General features: G+C 42.1%; 1 protein-coding gene across 1 annotated transcript; it reads left to right on the top strand.

The window, feature by feature from the left end:
- The first annotated feature begins 20 nt into the window (after positions 1-20).
- On the top strand, positions 21-22,143 carry LOC106575983 (ATP-binding cassette sub-family D member 2). The gene is made up of 10 exons (XM_014152760.3): positions 21-1,160; positions 1,490-1,670; positions 3,865-3,986; positions 8,709-8,877; positions 14,113-14,207; positions 14,754-14,899; positions 15,613-15,758; positions 16,738-16,822; positions 17,022-17,147; positions 18,419-22,143. Exons 1-10 carry the CDS (start codon positions 219-221, stop codon positions 18,630-18,632), a joined length of 2,226 nt encoding a protein of 741 aa, XP_014008235.1. The 5' UTR covers positions 21-218; the 3' UTR covers positions 18,633-22,143.
- The last annotated feature ends 573 nt before the right edge of the window (positions 22,144-22,716 follow it).

Here is a 22,716-nt window from a genome sequence, read left to right as displayed (position 1 = left end):
GTGTTGCCTATAAAAAAATAAAACACTGCCAAACCAAATGACGGAAATACTAGAACGTAGCTAGCGGGTGGGTTTTTCTAGCTTAAACATCTCACCGTTGTATGAGGGAGTTGGTTTTTCCTTTTCTTTTCGCCTCAATATCCGTAATGATACTAAATCCCGATGGATGTAGCACGGAATAACCAGACTAGGTCTTTGATCGCTGCGTAGGGGAAAAGATGTCCAATATACTTGATGCGGCGTCCAGAGTGAAATGGGACCGGACGACTGCAGCGAAGCGAGCTCTCTTTCTCGCGGCCGCTGCCTACGGGGTGAAAACCCTGTACCCCATCGTCTGCAGACAATTCGGGAAACGGAAAGAATGCAAGAATAGCAGGGGCTCTAAAGGAGAGGAAAATGGCTCGACGGTTGGCGTTCAATCACAAACAGATGCACTGAGTCATAAAAAGTCGCCTGGGGTAAACGCTGAATTTTTTAAGCAGATACTTGAACTCATCAAAATCCTCTTTCCAAAGCTTGTTTCCAAAGAGCTCGGATTGCTGTCTCTGCATTCGGTCGCGTTGATTTCACGGACATTTCTGTCTATCTATGTCGCAGGCTTGGATGGCAAGATTGTGAAAACAATCGTTGAGAAAGAACCACGCAGCTTCATCATCCAACTGATGAAATGGCTCCTTATTGCCATTCCGGCCACATTCGTGAACAGCGTTATCCGCTACCTAGAGTGCAAGCTGGCCCTCGCCTTCCGCACACGGCTAGTGGACCATGCCTACACCACCTATTTCACAGACCAGACCTACTACAAAGTCAGCAACATGGACGGGAGACTGACCAACCCGGACCAGTCTCTTACCGAGGACGTAATGATGTTTTCCCAATCCGTTGCGCATCTCTACTCGAACCTCACCAAGCCCATCTTGGATGTGATACTCACCTCCTACACACTCATCCAGACGGCCCGGTCCAGGGGGGCCAACGCCAGCGGGCCGACCCTGCTGGCCGGGCTGGTGGTGTTTTGCACGGCCAAGGTTCTGAGGGCGTGCTCGCCGAAATTCGGAAAACTAGTAGCTGAGGAGGCCCACAGGAAAGGCCATTTGCGCTATGTGCATTCCAGGATCATTGCCAATGCAGAGGAGATAGCCTTCTACAGGGGCCACAAGGTATACAAGGAAGGATGCATGGTGGATTTTGCATGCAAAGTCACTATGTATTTATTACAATAGAAATAGCAATGGGTTGGATCCAATGCACACCCATGACATCATATCCAATTCCCAAAAGTGAATTTCAATCATTTGATTGACAGCCTCCTTATATGCACTTGTTTTAAATAAGACTGCAAGTGCAAAATAACTAACATACAATGTGAATGTAATGTGAAATCTATTGTAATCCATTTGTTGTGAATGTGCTATGCTGTGTAGGCTAGATACGTTTGTGACTGTAATGTAAACTGCCTGTTTGTGTCTATCTGTCCTGTGTGTGTCAGGTGGAGATGCGTCAGCTGCAGAAGTGCTACCGGGCCCTGGCGGAGCAGATGAACTTGATCCTGTCCAAGCGTCTCTGGTACATCATGATAGAGCAGTTCCTCATGAAGTACGTGTGGAGTAGCTGTGGACTGGTCATGGTGGCTGTGCCCATCATCACAGCTACCGGCTTCGCTGACAGCGGTAATAGTCATCACGACATCATCTTGTTTTCAAGTACAGCATCTCTGTGGAGGAGGGAATGGTTGTCATGGTTTTTCTCTATTTGTGCGTACCAGTAGGTAGCCTATTCCGTCTTTCATTTGAACCGATTGACATTTGATTCTATTCAGGTCATTTTGTGCTGAACTCACAAAGCCCAACAAACAGTCCCTCTTCATTTGCATATTCCACATACAGTAGTAGCTGATCAGCATGTGTTAGCCTCTCTAGGGGAGGTGGGACGAAATCGTCCCACACTATTCAACAGCCAGTGACAAATCAGAGCGCCAAATTTAAAACCACAAAATGTCATAATTCAAAGTTCTCAAACATAGGACTATTTTACACCATTTTATAGATACACTTCTCCTGAATCGAACCACGTTGTCCGATTTCCAAAAGGCTTTACAGCGAAAGCAAAACATTAGATTACGTTAGGAGAGTACATAGACACAAAAAACCACACAGCCATTTCCAAGCAACTAGCATGCATCACAAATACCCAAACCACAGCGAAATGCACTAACCTTTGATGATCTTCATCAGATGACACTCCTAGGACATTATGTTATATAATACATGCATGTTTTGTTCAATCAAGTTCATATTTATATCAAAAAACAGCTTTTTACATTAGCATGTGATGCTCAGAACTAGCATACCCACCGAAAACTTCCGGTGAATTTACTAAATTACTCACGATAAACGTTGACAAAATATATAACAATTATTTTAAGAATTATAGATACAGAACTCCTTTATGCAATTGCTATGTCCGATTTTAAAATAGCTTTTCGGCGAAAGCACATTTTGCAATATTCTGAGTACATAGCTCGGCCATCACGGCTAGCTAATTTGACACCCACCAAGTTTGGGACAACCTAAACTCAGAATTACTATTAGAAAAATTGGATGACCTTTTCTGTTCTTCGTCAGAATGCACTCCCAGGACTTCTACTTCAACAACAAATGTTGTTTTGGTTCCAAATAATCCATAGTTATATTCAAATAGCTCCGTTTTGTTAGTGCGTTCAGGTCACTATCCGAAGGGTGACGCGCGAGCGCATTTTGTGACCAAAAAATTCGAAATATTTCATTACCGTACTTAGAAGCATGTCAAACGCTGTTTAAAATAAATGTTTATGCTATTGTTCTCGTAAAATAGCGATAATATTCCAACCGGGCAACGTTGTATTCATTCAAAGGCTGAAAGAAAAAAATTGACTAGTCTCGTGAACGCGCATCTCAGTCTCACTGTCCCCAGGCTGACCACTAACAAATTCTGCTGCTGTTCTTTGCCCAGAGACAGCAGACACCCCATTCCACTTTCTGGCGGCTTTAGAGAGCCAATGGAAGCCTTAGAAAATGTCACGTTACAGCACAGATGCTGTATTTTCGATAGAGATGCAACAGAAGGACAACAAATTGTCAGACAGGGCACTTCCTGTATGGAATCTTCTCAGGTTTTGGCCTGCCATATGAGTTCTGTTATACTCACAGACACCATTCAAACAGTTTTAGAAACTTTAGAGTGTTTTCTATCCAAATCTACTAATTATATGCATATTCTAGTTTCTGGGCAGGAGTAGTAACCAGATTAAATCAGGTAAGTTTTTTATCCGGCCGTGAAAATACTTCCCCCTATCCCAAAGAAGTTAACCCACAGGAACCAACTATCTCAATGATACCCTGTACGTGTTATTCAACAAGGACTTTGTTGTGTTGATAAGGGTATATTCATCCTATTGTCCCTATTGTCCTGTTAGCTGCTAACCAACGGAATGCTACTGTTGTCTCCACCAGTGGAGGCTGCTGATGGGAGGTCGCTCATAATAATAGCTGGAACAGAGCAAATGGAATGGCATCAAACAGATGGAAACCATGTGTTTGATGTATTTGATACCATTCCGCCTATTCCGCTACAGCTATTTCCACGAGGCCGTCCTCCCCAATTAAGGTGCCGCCAACCTCCTGTGGTCAAATAAGAGCAGTCATTACAGTCTTACTGGTCTAAGCACAGAATGGCTCTGTTCCATTTCGGTCTTTTGCCCCTTTCCCTAGTTCCTAGGCCCTTCCTTAGGCCATACCCCCTAGGTGTTCACAGATCAGAAAGCCAAGGGGCTAGGGGCCCAGTATGTCATCTCATAGTGTCTATCCTTAATTTCCCCTCTCACAGAGACTGCCGACGGTCAGACTCAGGTGCTGGTGAGCGAGAGGACAGAGGCTTTCACCACCGCACGCAATCTCCTGGCCTCTGGAGCTGACGCCATCGAGAGGATCATGTCCTCCTACAAAGAGGTGATGTCTCACGCTTCCCTCTCTTCTCTCTTTCTCTCGTTCTCCCCTCTCTCTCTCTCTCTCTCTCTCTCTCTCTCTCTCTCTCTCTCTCTCTCTCTCTCTCTCTCTCTCTCTCTCTCTCTCTCTCTCTCTCTCTCTCTCTCTCTCTCTCTCTCTCTCTCTCTCTCTCTCTCTCTCTCTCATTAGAGTGAATCGACAGTGTTAGAGTAACCCACTCATGACAAGAGGACTCTCAAACGGTCTGACCAACATGAAGCAACATCAAAGAAGGGCCGTGCTCATTCATTGAATCATAGGGACGTAATCCCTTATCGTAATCCCAAAATGATGATGTCCATCCATGCATTCATTTTTTTTGCAGACATGTATTTTTGAGTTACCAGAATTTGGCCCAAAAGGACATTTTATGTCCCCCATCACGGTGCTGATTTGAATGTTGTCTGTGTCGGTGGTCATATGCCCACTACAATATTTGTGAATATGACAGTTATATCTACAGTATTACATGGATGTGAGAAAAGGGCTGATGTACAAGAAAGTGCACTGTTACACTCTGTAGGGGAGGGTAGACCTTTCAATAAGAGGAATTGAGTATTGTTGGTGTCAGACTGTGGTTTTTGTAATCCTTTGCCTTGCAAATCAGTATCACACTTCCTACTGAAGGTAATGTTCACTCACTGTAGCTCGCCCTGTTTGGTGTTTGAACAGTGCCACACAACGAAACAGGTTATGTAACAGTAGGGAATGTTATGCAGCAGGGGCACACACATTCACCCTGTTCACCCACGACTGCGTGGCCAAGTACGACTCCAACACCATCATTAAGTTTTCTGACGACACAACAGTGGTAGGCCTGATCACAGACAATGATGAGACAGCCTATAGGGAGGAGGTCAGAGACCCCCCATTAACATAGATGGGGCTGAATTGGAGCAGGTCGAGATCACCAACAAACTATCATGGTCCAAACACACCAAGACAGTTGTGAAGAGGGCACGACAACAGCTTTTCCCCAGATTTGGCATGGGTCCCCAGATCCTCAAAAGGTTTTACAGCTGTACCATCGAGAGCATCCTGACCAGTTGCTTCTACACCCAAGCCATAAGACTGCTGAACAATTCATCAAATGGCCACCTGGATAATTTACATTGACACACCCCACTTTGTTCTTACACTGCTGCTACTCGCTGTTTATTATCTATGCATAGTCACTTTACAAATTACCTCGACTAACCTGTACCCCCACACATTGACTCGGTGCCGGTACCCCGTGTATATACCCCCGGTACCCCTGCCACTCAAGGCTCCCGAGTGGCGCAGCGGTCTAAGGCACTGCATCTCCTAGCTAGAGGCGTCACTACACACCCTGGTTTGATTTCAGGCTGTATCACAACTGGCCGGGATTGGGAGTCCCATAGGGCGGTGCACAATTGGCCCAGTGTCATCCGGGTTAGGGTTTGGCCGGGGTAGGCTGTCGTTGTAAATAAGAATTTGTTCTTAACTGACTTGCCTAGTTAAATACAAATAAAATATAGCATTGTTATGTCATTTTCTTTTGTTACTTTTTGATTGAATTTTTTTTACTTTAGTTTATTTAGTAAATATTTTCTTAACTCTATTTCTTTAACTGCATTGTTGGTTAAAACCTGTCTGGGCTAGGGGGCAGTATTTTCACGGCCGGATGAAAAATGTACCCAATTTAAACAGGTTACTACTCTGGCCCAGAAACTAGAATATGCATATTATTAATATTTTTGGATAGAAAACACTCTGAAGTTTCTAAAACTGTTTGAATGGTGTCTGTGAGTATAACAGAACTCATATGGCAGGCAAAAACCTGAGAAAAATCCAAGCAGGAAGTGAAAAGTCTGAGAATTGTAGTTCTTCTTTTGATTCTCTATCGAAGCTCCAGTGTCTGTGGGGTGACGTTGCACTTCCTAAGGCTTCCATTGGCTGTCTAAAGCCTTCAGAAAGTGGTTTGAGCATTTTCCTGTCACTGGGTAGATAATAGGAGCTCAGTTACTGAGTGGTCTGCCTGGCAACAAAGGGATTGGATATGCTCGGTCCCGCGAGCGCGCCCCTCCTTCATTTTCTTCTTGAATGAATACAGCATTGTCCGGTTGGAATATTATCGCAATTTTACGTTAAAAATACCATAAAGATTGATTTTAAACAGCGTTTGACATGCTTCTAAGTACGGTTAATGGAACATTTGGACTTTTTGTCTCTCGTTCCGCGCTCGCGCGTTATGCCATTGGATAAGTGATCTGTACGCACGAACAAAACGGAGGTATTTGGACATAAATATGGATTATTTGGAACAAAAACAACATTTCTTGTGGAAGTAGCAGTCCTGGGAGTGCATTCTGACGAAGATCAGCAAAGGTAATACAATATTTCTTATACTAATTCTGAGTTTAGGTTGCCCCTGAATTTGGCGGGTGTCTGAATAGCTCGCCGTGATGGCTGAGCTATGTACTCAGAATATTGAAAAATGTGCTTTCTCCGTAAAGCTATTTTAAAATCTGACACAGCGGTTGCATAAAGGAGTAGTCTATCTATAATTCTTCAAATAATTATTATGTATTTTGTCAACGTTTATGATGAGTATTTTTGTAAATTGATGTGCACATTCACCGGGCGTTTTGGTGGGAATACATTTTCTGAATATCACGCGCCAATGTAAAATGCTGTTTTTGGATATAAATATGAACTTTATCAAACAAAACATACATGTATTGTGTAACATAATGTCCTGGGAGTGTCATCTGATGAAGATCGTCAAAGGCTAGTGCTTCATTTCGCTGTGTTTTGGGTTTTATTGACACATGTCCTTGCTTGTAAAATGGCTGTGATTATTTTTGTCTTTGTACTCTCATAACATAATCTAATGTTTTGCTTTCGCTGTAAAGCCTTTTTGAAATCGGACAATGTGGTTAGATTAACGAGAAGTGTATCTTTAAAATGGTGTAAAATAGTCATATGTTTGAGAAAGTTGAATTATGACATTTTGTTGTTTTTGAATTTTCCGCCCTGATATTTCACTGGCTGTGTCCCGCAGGTGGGACGCTAGCGTCCCACGTAGCCCATAGAAGTTAAGGGCTTGTAAGTAGGCATTTCACAGTACGGTCTACACCAGTTGTATTTGACAAATAACATTTGATTTGATTTGACAGACACAGGCAGTACACATTACACTACTGCTGCTGTCACTGCACACTGTCTGAACACAGCCTGAGACTGTGACACACCTAAGGCTGTGGCGATCATGAAATATTGTCAGCTGGTGATTGTCAAGCAAACAACTGCTGATCTCACGGTAGATGACCGTTAATTAACATAAACACATTTAGAATCTTGTGGCTTCCATGAATAGCCTACAAGCCACTAATGCAGACATTTGGAACATCTACATTTTAAAAGTCTAAGAAATCCATGTAATATAGCCTACACCATCACAATAAATCCATTCTTTATTTTAGACAGGTCAAAAGACAAAGAGAGTTGCACACTCTATGTATAAACGCCCAGTCATTTATTGGGTAAACCACCCGGTGGTTCTATAGGCTATGCAATTGCGTGTGAAAACAGAGTGGTGGCCTCTATTAAAAAGAGGAGGATCCCATCAGCTGTCAGTTCCACTTTAAGGCTTTCCCACTCTGCCACTCATGCTGGCTGGCTTAGTCTAGCTGTGAATAATCCTCCATCTGGTGATCAACCATGTAGCCTGTCTGGCTGGGTTCAGCTCCTCATTATCAATCCTATGGCACCCTAACTAACTTGGAAGAGATCTCCTTGAAATGTGACCCGATTCAGGAAACTAGGTGTATGTCGCAAGTCACGACTTCACAGGAGAGCCGTTTGAACGTAAACATTTAGTTTTTATCTAAATGCGTTTTTTTGGCAGAAATGCCTTCTCGAACATGTGAACTTTCATGTGCCTTAGTAACAAACGTGTATGCCATCTGTAAAATTGTTAAATTATGAGCCTTGTTGGTTAAGCCACAGAAAAAGTCAGTAACCATCCCACTAGCCATGATTGGCTGAGATAATAAGTGGGCTGGACATGCCGAGAGAGGAGTTCGGATTGGTCTGCCATATAGAAGGCTTCTGTCTATTTGAGCTGGTCAGTCTGTGTTTGTAATCCTGTCAAACCTTTCCGCATGTAACCAAAAGGGTTTAACCTGGAACCTAAAAGGGTTCTCTTGTGGGGACAGCCGCAAAACCCTTCTAGAACCCTTTTTTCTAAGAGTGTACAATCGTCCCATTAGACAGGCTCTGTTATCTGCCTCGGCCATCATCAGTACTGTGTGTTCCCTAAACACAGATACAAACAGCTATGAAAAAACAACAATTCCAGCCATTGTTTAGAGTCAGATTAAGCTATGAGTGAAAATTAGTTGCATAAATTATACAGAGGGCTTTTCCATCATTCAATCAAATAATGGCCCTTCATCTTGTACTGTAATCTTGACCAGATTTTCAGTGCACTCTACAATACACTGCTATACACCAGCTCTGCTGCTGGCTGCTCTTGTAGTTCAAGTTCAAGAGTTTTCCCAAAGACACACACACTGCTCTACTTTGCACACACCTACTGTTGGGCAATGGTTTTGAACTCTGTTGGGTAAGACGACCTAACTGACCCCTTTCAGTTCAGTCTGACTCCAGTGTTATTTACCTCAACAAATGACCTCTGACCTTTCTTGTTGTCTGTGATAGGTCACAGAGCTGGCGGGCTACACAACACGCGTCTACAACATGTTCCTGGTGTTTGGCGAGGTGCAGAGAGGCGTCTACAAGCGCTCGTCCACTTCGACCATGGGAACAGGAGAGAAGAAGATCGTGGCCAGGCCAGAGATGCACATCGATGGGCCTTTGGAAATCAAAGGTAGACTATCTGAGATTTAGTACACATTTGTCCAGAGGTACGTAGGATACACTAACACATGTGAGACACTCAAACGTCATCCTATTCCCTATTCAGTACACAACTATACCATAGTATACTACAATACTACATTAGGGGGTTGTGGTAGAATCTGGGTTAGAGAGGCGGGCTGGTAGCCTGGTAACCGAAAGGTTGCTGGTTTGAATCCCCGAGCTGCATGCAGGGAGTGATCCGGCAGCTGGAGGGTTACCAGCTTCAATGATATTTGTGCGTCTGTAACTTTATCGCTCATCATTATTCACGATTCATTCAGGATATTCCGTAATCATGATAGCATCCACATGAATGTAGAAGTGTTCAGAAACAAAATTATCTGAAAACACAACCAAAATAAACAGGAAATGCATCCAACAAGTTTGTAGTCACAAGATTGATGTAATCATTGCGTGCTAGGAATATGGGACTAAATACTTTAATTTGAACATATTTTTTTACAGGCTAGAGAGAGACGCAGGGTCCACCCCAAATGGCACCCTATTCTCTATATAGTGCACTACATTCAGTGTTTCCCCATGTTAAAATACCAGTGGCAGGCCACCACTTCTAAATCATTGCCGCCAATATTTTATATATATACATACATACATACATACATACATACATACATACATACATACATACATACATATATATATATATACATACATATATATATATATATATATATACACTGCTCAAAAAAATAAAGGGAACACTTAAACAACTCAATGTAACTCCAAGTCGATCACACTTCTGTGAAATCAAACTGTCCATTTAGAAAGCAACACTGATTGACAATAGATTTCACATGCTGTTATGCAAATGGAATAGACAACAGGTGGAAATTATAGCCAATCAGCAAGACACCCCCAATAAAGGAGTGGTTCTGCAGGTGGGGACCACAGACCACTTCTCAGTTCCTATGCTTCCTGGCTGATGTTTTGGTCACTTTTGAATGCTGGCGGTGCTTTCACTCTAGTGGTAGCATGAGACGGAGTCTACAACCCACACAAGTGGCTCAGGTAGTGCAGCTCATCCAGGATGGCACATCAATGCGAGCTGTGGCAAGAAGGTTTGCTGTGTCTGTCAGCGTAGTGTCCAGAGCATGGAGGCGCTACCAGGAGACAGGCCAGTACATCAGGAGATGTGGAGGAGGTCGTAGGAGGGCAACAACCCAGCAGCAGGACCGCTACCTCCGCCTTTGTGCAAGGAGGAGCAGGAGAAGCACTGCCAGAGCCCTGCAAAATGACCTCCAGCAGGCCACAAATGTGCATGTGTCTGCTCAAACGGTCAGAAACAGACTCCATGAGGTTGGTATGAGGGCCCGACGTCCACAGGTGGGGGTTGTGCTTACAGCCCAACACCGTGCAGGACGTTTGGCATTTGCCAGAGAACACCAAGATTGGCAAATTCGCCACTGGCTCCCTGTGCTCTTCACAGATGAAAGCAGGTTCACACTGAGCACGTGACAGACGTGACAGAGTCTGGAGACGCCATGGAGAACGTTCTGCTGTCTGCAACATCCTCCAGCATGACCGGTTTGGCGGTGGGTCAGTCATGGTGTGGGGTGGCATTTCTTTGGGGGGCCGCACAGCCCTCCATGTGCTCGCCAGAGGTAGCCTGACTGCCATTAGGTACCGAGATGAGCTCCTCAGACCCCTTGTGAGACCATATGCTGGTGCGGTTGGCCCTGGGTTCCTCCTAATGCAAGACAATGCTAGACCTCATGTGCCTGGAGTGTGTCAGCAGTTCCTGCAAGAGGAAGCCATTGATGCTATGGACTGGCCCGCCCGTTCCCCAGACCTGAATTCAATTGAGCACATCTGGGACATCATGTCTCGCTCCATCCACCAACGCCACGTTGCACCACAGACTGTCCACCTCCCTCAGGAGACCATCCGCCACCTCATCGGGCGCATGCCCAGGCGTTGTAGGGAGGTCATACAAGCACGTGGAGGCCACAAACACTACTGAGCCTCATTTTGACTTGTTTTAAGGACATTACATCAAAGTTGGATCAGCCTGTAGTGTGGTTTTCCACTTTAATTTTGAGTGTGACTCCAAATCCAGACCTCCATAGGTTGATAAATTGGATTTCCATTGATTATTTTTGTCATTTTGTTGTCAGCACATTCAACTATGTAAAGAAAAAAGTATTTAATAAGATTATTTCTTTCATTCAGATCTAGGATGTGTTGTTTAAGTGTTCCCTTTATTTTTTTGAGCAGTATATATATATATATATACTGTATATACTGTATATATATATTTATATACTGTATATAAAGAAAACATTGGGATGTTAAAATGTTTTCACTGTAAAGTTAAATGACTAAAACAGATCATGTAGAAAAGATAATGGACCTATGTATTAAAAATAAAATATGATAATCTTCGAAAACTAACAATCACCAAAATAAAACTAGACAGTCAGGGAGAATCTAAAATTCCCCAAATTGCATGGCATTATTTTGTGACAATGTTTGAGTCATTCAGACAGCATAAGAACACTGCATAAGTGTGTAGAATTGCAGGAAATTTGCTCTAAACGGCACATTTTCTCTCAGCCTCATGGCGAAATGTATAAAATTGCAGGAGACTTACTTTAAAACTGAAATGTTTTCTCCGCCCCATGACAGAATGTGTAGAATTTGGGGAAATTTGCTTTAAAACATTTTGTCTCTGCGGCCAGGAGGAGGGCCTCTAAAATGTTCAGTTGCCTGGAATGACAAGTTATAACGTATATTTGTGGCATTTGATGCATTCATAGTCTGTTGGGGTTTTTCAATTAGGTACAGTACATTCTGGAAGTATTCAGACCCATTTACTCGTTCCACATTTTGTTACGTTACAGCCTTATTCTAAAATACGTTAAATAAATGTTTTTCCTCATCAATCTACACACAATACCCCATAATGACAAAGCGAAAACAAGTTTTAGAAATGTTTGCAAATGTATTAAAAATAAAAAAACAATACCTTGTTTACATAAGTATTCAGACCCTTTGCTACGAGACTCGAAATTGAGCTCAGGTGCCTCCTGTTTCCATTGATCATCCTTGTTTCAACAACTTGATTGGAGTCCACCTGTGGTAAATGCAATTGATTGGATATGATTTGGAAAGGCACACACCTGTCTATATAAGGTTCCACAGTTGACAGTGCATGTCAGAGCAAAAACCAAGCCATGAGGTCGAAGGAATTGTCCGTAGAGCTCCAAGACAGGATTGTGTCGAGGCACAGCTCTGGGGAAGGGTACCAAGACATTAATGAAGGTCCCCAAGAACACAGTGGCCTCCATCATTCTTAAATGGAAGAAGTTTAGAACCACCAAGACTCTTCCTAGAGCTGTAGCCCGTCCAAACTGAGCAATCGGGGGAGAAGGGCCTTGGTCAGTGAGGTGACTAAGAACCCAATGGTCACTCTGACAGAGCTCCAGAGTTCCTCTGTGGAGATGGGAGAACTTTCCAGAAGGACAACCATCTCTGCAGCGCTCCACCAATCAGGCCTTTATGTTAGAGTGGCCAGACGGAAGCCACTCCTCAGTAAAAGGCACATGACAACCCACTGGGAATTTTCCAAAAGGCACGTAAAGGACTCTCAGACCATGAGAAAGAAGATTCTCAAACCAAGATTGAACTCTTTGACCTGAATGCCAAGTGTCACGTCTGGAGGAAACCTGGCAACTTCCCTACGGTGAAGCATGGTGGTGGCAGCATCATGTGATGGGGATGTTTTTCAGCAGCAGGGACTAGGAGACTTGTCAGGATCAAGGGAAAGATGAATGGAGCAAAGTACAGAGAGATCCTTGTTGAAAACCTGCTTCAGATGGCTCAGGACCTCAGACTGGGGTGAAGGTTCACCTTCCAACAGGACAACAACCTAAGCACACAGCCAAGACAACGCAGGTGTGGCTTCGGGACAAGTCTCTGAATGTCCTTGAGTGGCCCAGCCAGAGCCTGGACTTGAACCCGATTAAACATCTCTGGAGAGACCTGAAAATAGCTGTGCAGCGATGCTCCCCATCCAACCTGACAGAGCTTGAGAGGATCTGGAAAGAAGAATGGGAGAAACTCCCCAAATACAGGTGTGCCAAGCTTGTAGCGTCATACCCAAGAAAACTTGAGGCTGTAATCACTGCCAAAGGTGCTTAAACAAAGTACTGAGTAAAGGGTCTGAATACTTATGTAAATGCAATATTTACATTTCGAAAAAACTGTTTTTGCTTTGTCATTATGTGGTATTGTGTGTAGATTGATGAGGGGGGGGGAAATGATTTAATCCATTTTAGAATAAGCCTGTAACGTAACATAATGTGGAAAGGTCAAGGGGTCTGAATACTTTCTGAATGCACTGTAAAGGCAGATGGGCCAACCCAAGCTTCAGGCTATTTATTTCTGGCTACAGGTTCTAATGCTTTTAAAGAGAAAATTACATTTCAGATTGTGTCAACATAATCATATATTCTTTCATTTTGCAGTAGAATGTCCTTTTCAAAAGAATGACGTTCCCCCCCACGCTAACTTTGCCATCGCTGCTGAAAAAAATCCTAGGGAAAACACTGACTTTTGACCAGAGACCTATGGGCCTTTGTCAAAGGTAGTGCACTATAAAAGGGAATAGGGTGCCGTTTGGGAAACAGCCTAGGCTAATCCTGTGTATCTTTCTTGCTGTTCTTTCTCACCATCTTGGTCTAAAGCCAGATATCCATCCTCAGCATCAAACGACTCAGCTGTAATCATGATATAAGATGTTTTATTGTTTCATACACCGGATAGGTACAGTGAAATGTGTTGTTTTACAGGGTCAGCCATAGTAGTACAGCACCCCTGGAGCAAATTAGGGTTAATTGCTCAAGGGCACATCGACAGATTTTTCACCATGTCAGCCCGGTATTCGAACCAACCACCTTTCTGCCACCTTTCTGTTATTGGCCCAATGCTCTAACTGCTCGGCTAATACCAACGGTGAACGTGTGCATCTGGACATACTCTTCGCTAACACAGCTAGTTAGTCAGTTGGCCACGTCCTCGGTATCTACAGCTGCCCTTTTTTACACTTTCTCACACTTTTTAAATGCTGCCACACAGTTTTCTGGCAGCCACATACACTCTGGTTGACTGAACTGATCATATTAATTATTGACCGACACACAATGACCAGTTTTCTTTTGTTTTTTGTCTTTGTCTTCTGCAGGAAGAGTCATCGATGTGGACAATGGCATCGTGTGTGAGAGTGTCCCTATCATCACTCCCAATGGAGACATAGTGGTTTCCAGCCTCAACTTCAAGGTGAGGAATAACACAGCAAAATCCTGGGTGATGTTCAGTACTGATAAAATGTTTTCAAATGAAGTTAATTACCTCAAATGATGTACTACCTGAACTTATCCAATAAGAAAACAGATTTTTGTTTCCATTTCCAAAGTGTTATGAAAGTGCGTCCTACTAAATCATTCTAAATGTTACAGTACCTGTGATGTGTTTGCTGTTACTATTTTCCTAATCCTCCAGCCATCTTCCCCCAGGGTCCTTTGTTGTGTTACCGGGAAGTTAGCTTACTTTGAGATTTGAATTTATTTTGAAGTGAACCCTGGCTAAGAGAAGGAAGCACACATGTAATTATCACACACACACACACCACATTGCATTGCATTGCAGGACAGTATTGCTTCCTAATACTCAACATAAACCATGACAAAAAAATATGTAGGGACTACATACAATCAAGTGATTGCTTTGCCAAACTCATGTCATGAGTTGTTAGACACATCAGCTGTGAGGAAACTATTCAGTACTCCAAGGCTATAACGTGTGTGTGAATGATGTTTCTTGCAGGTGGAGGAAGGTATGCACCTGTTGATCACAGGTCCTAATGGCTGTGGGAAGAGTTCTCTGTTCAGGATCCTCAGTGGGCTGTGGCCTGTCTATGGGGGGCTGCTGCACAAACCCTCCCCACAACACATGTTCTACATACCACAAAGGTTAGTGGTTGTCACTGTCACACACATCCTTATGCCCACACATGTACTGACTCTGACAGACATGTACCCATGTATAGGTATTGGATCTTCATTTGACCACTCTTTTGTTGCTGCAAATGTCACTGCACAACAGGAAATGCAAATGGGTTTAAAAAGGCTTCTAAAGTTTGTAATTTCCACTTTAAAATGTCAGACTTGATTTGCCCTAACAGAAAATGGATCAACCCCTACAAAAAATGTCCATTAATTAAAATCCACATAATACTTCACATTTCCTGTTGCTGCAGGATTATTTTCTTACTGTGGCAAACTGGCTCAAATGAAGATCCTACGTCTGTACATGTACCATGCAGACTTGCATAGAGGCACACACACAAGCATGCACGGATTCATATTCTGTATGCACGCACACACACACACACACACACACACACACACACACACACACACACAGTTAAATGTATTGAAAATCAGCAGTAGGTAACCTTACCCTCTAGACCCAGTAACTGGATCTCCATGGAGAGTGAGAGAGAGTAACCAGACCTTAGAGTAGTGAAATATTTACCAGATCTTCCAGGTGTTTTGACGGCTTTACTGGAATGGTGAAACGTGACACACACACACACAGACCTCTTTACCCAAATGTTGTGTCTGACTATCTCCCCCCCCCCCCCCCTCTCTCTCTCTCTCTCTCGCTCTCTCCCTCTCCTCAGGCCGTACATGTCCATTGGGACCCTGAGAGACCAGGTGATCTACCCAGACTCTCTAAAGGACATGCATGACAGAGGCTACAGAGACAAGGACCTGGAGGTCATACTGGACATCGTTAACCTCAACCAGATAGTGACCCGCGAGGGCGGTAAGAACCCGGGGAGGGATCTGAACAGAAGGGCTGTGTGGGTCTGAAGGCGTAGTAACAGGTGCTCTTTGAAAAGAGCTGGCTGTAGCCTGACAAAACTCCCAGTAACCTATTTTTAAGCCATTTACCCTTGAGATGAATGATATGGTTTCCAAGGGGATTCCCAAACAACAACTCACATATACTGAACGGGGCCCTCTTAGTTCAGCTGACACACCCTTCCTAAAAAAAAGTTTCTGTATCTCTTATCACACTATGCGCTGCCTGTTGTGCATTTAACCACTCAAGAAGTTATTTCCGTATTTTCTAGTGGCAACAGTCTGTCCCTCTCCATATCTTTGGTCTTATTAAGGACAGGTAGAGTGTAGTTAACTGGAGACCAGTGGTCCTGTTATTCTCCAACAATCAGCTCTATTAATGTGGCCTCACCACTAAGCTTGGTCACTCTCGATTCGAGCCATGAATGGCTGCTTTGTAACCACTGTGTGAATGGTTCCAAGCCAGAGGAGAGGGTCATTCAACTAAAATAATCTTGAGATCCCTCTAGAAGGGATTATTGTTTTCCCTGTTTGTTCACAAACGCAGGCTGTAGAGACATTGAAGTCCTGCGTTTTCTTCCTGCATCGTGGTTCTATATCAGGATTAGAAAGTATTAGGTTTTTGGTCTTTTGAGATACACATGAAGCCTAGTAATTTAAACGTAAAGACACAGGACGCTTTGGCAGCGGGACAAAGAAAATGCTTGTTTGTAAGCCTTAGAGAGAGACAACTTTTGTAAGTCAGTCAGTCTCCTATTGAATATTCTTGAACTTTGGTCTCTCACCACAGTTGTTACCATGGTTACACTAAATGTAAACCCTTTGCGTTGGTCTTTGTGTAGCGTTTAACCTACTTATTCCAATGGAGAATAAAACTGTAGTCAATGACAGTACTTCCAATATTAACTGACTGTGATGTGTGTCTGTTTGTCTGTGTGTAGGTTGGGATGTAGAGATGGACTGGAAGGACGTGTTGTCTGGGGGAGAGAAACAGAGGATGGGCATGGCTCGCATGTTCTACAACAGGTACGACTTGGCCTGCCATCTTAGGCCTTCTTAAACCCCGTATGTGTGGGTTGGAAAAACGTAATAGTAGATAGTGCTGTTTATTGAATAGCCCATATTCCTCTCTTGTTCGATAGTTGATTGATTGCTGGCTAGTTGATTTCATTAATCGTTAATTCGAAAGTTATACATTTCTAAATTCCTTTTTCTTGTGTGTCAGGCCAAAATACGCCCTGTTGGATGAGTGCACCAGTGCTGTCAGCATTGACGTGGAGGGAAAAATATTCCAGGCTGCAAAGGATGCTGGGATATCCTTACTGTCAATCACCCATAGGCCCTCCCTCTGGTAAGAGATAGATATCATATCTGGACCAGTCTGTCCAGCCCAATTCTGATCTTTTTTCCACTAATTGGTATTTTGACCAATCACATCAGATCTTTTCATGTCAGATATTTTTCAGAGCTGATCTCATTGGTCAAATGACCAATTCATTAAAAAATAACAGAATTGGGCTGCCTGTTTAAATGCAGCCATAGTGTCTCTTCCGACAGCCGCTGTGTCTCCAATACTTAGGCGGAGCACCAAGAGTTTGGCAAGCAAGACTAGTCAGATAGTTTCTTCAACGTCCAATGTGTAATATTGTATGCCGCTTTTTGTCTTGAAGCACACAGATTCTGTACCTAACACTGTAGAATAGTTTTAAAGGAAAACTGTATAGAAACCTGTAGAAAAACGGAAATGCAAAAAAACTAACGCAAAACAAGTAGTAGCCTATAAGCAAATGCACTACTAGTTGTCACGACAGCAGTGCATTGTTCTGTATTTTCTCTGAGTTAGCCTCAGGCGTTAAACCGATTGCACTGTAAGGATCCATGTGTAGGTGGTGCAGAGGAGTCAGGCGCAGGACAGCAGAGATGAGGAAATAAAAGTAACTTTACTCAAATTCATCAAAATACAAGAGAATTACCAAGCCCACAATACGGACCACAATACAACAAACAATCACTCACAAACAAACATGGGGAACAGAGGGTTACATAATAAACAGGTTATTGGGTGAGTGAAACCAGGTGTGTAAGACTAAGACAAAACAAATGGAAAATGAAAAGTGGATCGGCGGTGGCTAGAAGGCCGGCGACGTCGACCGCCGAACGTCGCCCGAACAAGGAGAGGGACCGACTTCGGCGGAAGTCGTGACATGCAGTGAAAACAAAAACAGGACTACCACAATATTGTGCAACTCTGTTCCTCTCAGGAGATTGCTGCTGCTATTTAGTTGCTTGTTTAACCTTAGCAGTCACGTAATAACCCTATGACATTTTACACAACATGACATGACATGACACTACACCACGCAACAAGGTTGAGCACAGCACAAAATAATCACAACATGACTGCAACCACAATAGAACAGGACACATGCACCATCACTAACACTGCAATAATGTTTCAGAACATACCACAAGCATAAATAAGGTCAAAGACAATTGTATACTATTTGGAAATAATGTTGTGCTTGGACTGGATAGTGAACGAATTAAAAAGAGAATCATAATGCAACCATGAAATAATCCCATCCTTAACCCATATTCTTGCTCCACTTTTCATACCGACAGGAAGTACCACACCCACCTGTTACAGTTTGATGGTGAGGGAGGATGGAGGTTCGAGCAGCTGGACACAGCTACGCGTCTCTCCCTGACCGAGGAGAAACAGCGCCTCGAGTCTTCACTTGCAGGAATACCCAAGATGCAACACAGACTCAACGAACTCTGCAAGATCTTGGGAGAGGACTCAGTCCTCAAAACAGCCGACGCAGCAGAGGAATGAAAGAAAGAGGGAGATGTTCAGAAAAATCTAAGTATTATTTTTTTGTTTCAACGCACACTAAACGCATATTCCCAATGTTGGGGTTGAGTTTTAAGAATTCAGCAACAATGTTGTTTTCTAGATGTTTTTATCGCTGGAATGGTTGACAGACTTAAAATCTCTGACAAGCTGAGACTAACATTTTATTTGGTTGAACAATGAAGTAAAATTATTTTTAATTTCTCACACTACTCAATTTGAGGAAATGTTAATTGTTATTGCTGTAGTTATCAAGTGCTGAAGTAGTAGGCTTATGCTTTTTTTTTCTCCTCCTTTTATTGTATAGAATCGTTCGTATTAATAAAACACTACTATGGACAGGCAAATACACAACGCTCTCCATTAAAAATGTGTCGTTTTATTGGAAGAGTTTAAAAGGTTGACGTTTCGGCCTTTAATAGCCTTCTATGTCAATCTTTTAAACTTGTCTAATAAAACTTTGAAAAAATAATGGTGAGCTAGCATTGCACCTTTTCCTGTCCAATGATGTCTACACATTTTTTTGATTTCAAGACTCACTTTGGTTGAGCACCCTCTACTTCTTTCTGTAAAAAAACGACTAGAAAGGTCCTTAGATGATATCAAACAATGAACATACACATTTTTACAATCATATCAAGTTATTCATTAAGGTTAGGCTAATAAGCATACCGTTTTAAAGGTAACCCAACTGCTCAAATGTAAAGTACCACAGCTGCAATAAATGAGTGTCTCTTTCTGTTATCCCAGCCACTGGCACTGGGTTATGTCATAAGGACATCTTTCTTATAACATTACTGAATGTGTTTTTCACAGGTTATTTCCTCAGAACTGCAGTATAGTAATATATTCAAAATACCTCAGTAGCTTTCAAAATATCTGGCTCTGCATTCTAAACAACACCCTTCCTTAGACCTATATAGTGCACTACTTTCACCTTTGTTAGTGGCTAAGAGATGGTTGTCTTAGGAGCTATTATTGGACATTAGTGCATTAGTGACAGAGGTGTGGGTCTGTTGCTATAGGCTTCTGGTTTACTGAAGAAATACAATGGGTTTCAAGGCATTCTGTCTTGTCTCCAGCAGAGCACAGCAGGAATCGGACTGGGCTCGCTCACACAAACGCACGCTGACGCACACACACACACACACACACACACATCGCCTGGCAAAGCCCTACTCACTGTCACTAGGGTAATATCTGTGGAACAGGGTGTTTTGTGTTGTCTCAGTCTGCAATCTTCACCCCTATAAAAATAAGTCTCATTTTCAGCAAGAGGTTTACATTGTGTTTTACAATAAACACTGTTGTTTTCCGTTGTGGTTCAGTACAGTTTACTTGGTTGCTGAGTTTAATTAACTGTTACCTTGTTAAATCCACCCACAGTAAAATCAATCAAGTTCAGCAATTCATATTTGTGACCAGCGACCTATCTCAGACTTTATACTGTGAACTTTGATTGTTTCTTTTTTTGATAATGTCATAAAATGTATTTTTAATGTAGGGATTTTAGAGTTTGATAATGCCTCTTCAAACTTCAAACCAGTGTATGTACTGTAAATCTTCTGCTGAAAAAAGCTGTCATTTCAGCGCTGCTGAGGTTAATATAGGTAAAATCCAAGACCAGTCCTTCTAGTACTGTAGCCTTATAGCCTGGCTGTGTTAGTGTATCCCCTATACCAGGGTTCTCCAACTGGCGGTCCGCGGCCCGAATTTGGCCCCCCCAAGAGCAAAAAAAAAGTGTATTTTTATTGTTCTACATAAAAGACTGTAAAAACACCAGCAAATCAGCTCCAAGTGATTAACATTTTGAAAATGTCAAATTATTTCCACGCATAATAGAGAGATATATGTAATCATATACAGATGTAAACAAGGTTTGAAATGATTATGTTAAAGTCAAATATTATATCTGTTTGGGCTTCTTGCAGTCAATTTGCAGTCTACAAATTATTTGTAATTATGTTCCGGCTCCCTGACCATCCGCTCAAGAAAAAAATCAGCCCGTGGCTGAATCTAGTTGATCCCTGCCCTATACAGTATTTTCAATCAGTGACACATACTAATGCTGGGTTATTTGATTGGCTTGGTAATGACTGTGACATATCAGAATGAAATCAGTAACCGCAATGGCAGAATATTTACAAGTGTACAACAAGTGCAACTGCAATATTTGTACCACTATATCTCAGACTAAACTGTCTTAAAGAGAAGTGACATGGAAAAGAATGTATGTGAGTTATAAATATGTAAACTATATATTGTAATGTATACTTTGTTAATAATATGGTACTTATATTTGCCTTTGCATGGAATGGGTGAGTGTGAGTGATGCCTCAATCACATGTTATATTTGAACTGTCTCTTTCAATCAATGCTAAACAGAGAGCATTGTGGGAGGATAAATGCAATAATTTGCACCGTGAAGAGTTAGTTGTTCATGGAAATAAAGTATTGAACTTTTGTAATATACTTGGTTATAACTACTGTTATAGATAGGTTATAAGCCTGAAAAGAACCTACATATTCAGGCTTCTTCTCATTCCTTGGGATTCTAACTAATACTTTATGTCTTGAAAAGGACACCTGACATAGTTTGAATCCGGATTTCCTGTACTGTAAAAAAGAAACATCCTGTGTTGCTCAGCCCTGTTGATAGGAAGTATCTACAGTATACTACTGGATGAAACAGCGTCTTAAAGTGACTGAGAATGGTATGGAATGAGTAGAATCAAGAGGTGATGCTTGAAACTGTATACATGAAAGCATGTATACATGACCATGAGTTTAGCTATCTAACCAAGACTATGGATCAAAGTCAAACTAAATCAAATATACTTTGGTATTCTATAAAATTGTAACTGTTAAGTTAGGCCTACTCTAGTATGTTCTCACAACACTGACTTACTAACAATTCTTGATACAATTCTTTTGTCATTTTTCTAATAAGTGGAACATCCAAATGTACTGTATTTGACATGTTTCATAGCGTTTTACTTTGTCATAGGCAATTCATTCAATTTTGACAACTGTAACGATTTAAGTTTGATTTGCAAAACGGTTGTTAATTTCATGGTACCTCTTGTAACTAATGCATGTGTTGAATCATGATTTTATTAAAGAGAGTAACAAACAAATTTATGCTATGTGAATGGGGTCTGTGTTGTGCTGTAGGCCTCTTGATGCTGTTTCAGTCAAGGGAGACATGGGACTGAGGGACAAGAACACGCATTGTCTCCCCCTCTCTTCTAGTCTCCTGAATTTTTGATGGTGAGAAAACAAACAGAACGTTTTAAGCCCACCTGTTCTGGTACTGTTGTTCATTCCGCATGCGAGGTTGTGCACTGAGTGTTCATTTACATCCATGTGAATCCAACATGTACTCTCAAATATGCTTAAAATCATATGCTTGGCTCATGACACTTTTGCTTTTGAAAATGTATTTTCCTGTAAATAAAATAAGACAACCACTAAGACTGTAAAACTCAAATAATTGATTCGTTGTTGTGTTGTGCTGTCATTCGTTATTTTGTAGTTGGTCGCTTATTCCAGCCTCAGAGTACAGGGGAATTCAATGTAACGTGTATCTGATGCCATCTGCTGTATAAAGACGGAAATTATTTGGATCACACCGCACTTTTGTAATATTAACCAATGACCACACGATGGTGCCATGCTCCATCCATGCACCCGTACATCAGTAATGTCTGCAACACTATTAGGCCTACACCATTTGGTATTTCACAAACATATTCACATTAGATTGGAATGCCAAACTATATGGCTACATACAATAATGGTAAACCCCTTCATTTTTAATTGGATGGGCGGTTTTTAACTGCATTGGACGTTTTCAATTGCATTGCAGAAAACAAGGTGGTGTCGTTGCTTGAGACTCAGCTAGTGGTCATCCATAAATTCAACCTTCTCCATCAATTGGCCTCTCTAATTGGCCTTGGGAAAGTTATCATTTACCGAACCGTTTTACATTCTTAAGAAAACGATATACATTCACTTGAACTATTCCATTGAATGATGTGGAAATAGAGCGACTGCGATGATTCTT

The sequence above is a fragment of the Salmo salar genome, chromosome 17, assembly GCF_965601325.2.
Source record: "Salmo salar chromosome 17, fSalSal1, whole genome shotgun sequence".
NCBI lineage: Eukaryota > Metazoa > Chordata > Actinopteri > Salmoniformes > Salmonidae > Salmo > Salmo salar.
This window is presented reverse-complemented; position numbering and strand designations above follow the sequence as displayed.

What these genes read in the sequence shown, in the direction of transcription:
- LOC106575983 (XM_014152760.3), top strand. Translation starts at nt 219, where the DNA reads ATGTCCAATATACTTGATGCGGCGTCCAGAGTGAAATGGGACCGGACG. An exon ending in ATGTTCTACATACCACAAAG is followed by an intron (nt 14,900 to 15,612) that starts GTTAGTGGTTGT and finishes CCCTCTCCTCAG; the next exon opens with GCCGTACATGTCCATTGGGA. An exon ending in GATAGTGACCCGCGAGGGCG is followed by an intron (nt 15,759 to 16,737) that starts GTAAGAACCCGG and finishes GTCTGTGTGTAG; the next exon opens with GTTGGGATGTAGAGATGGAC.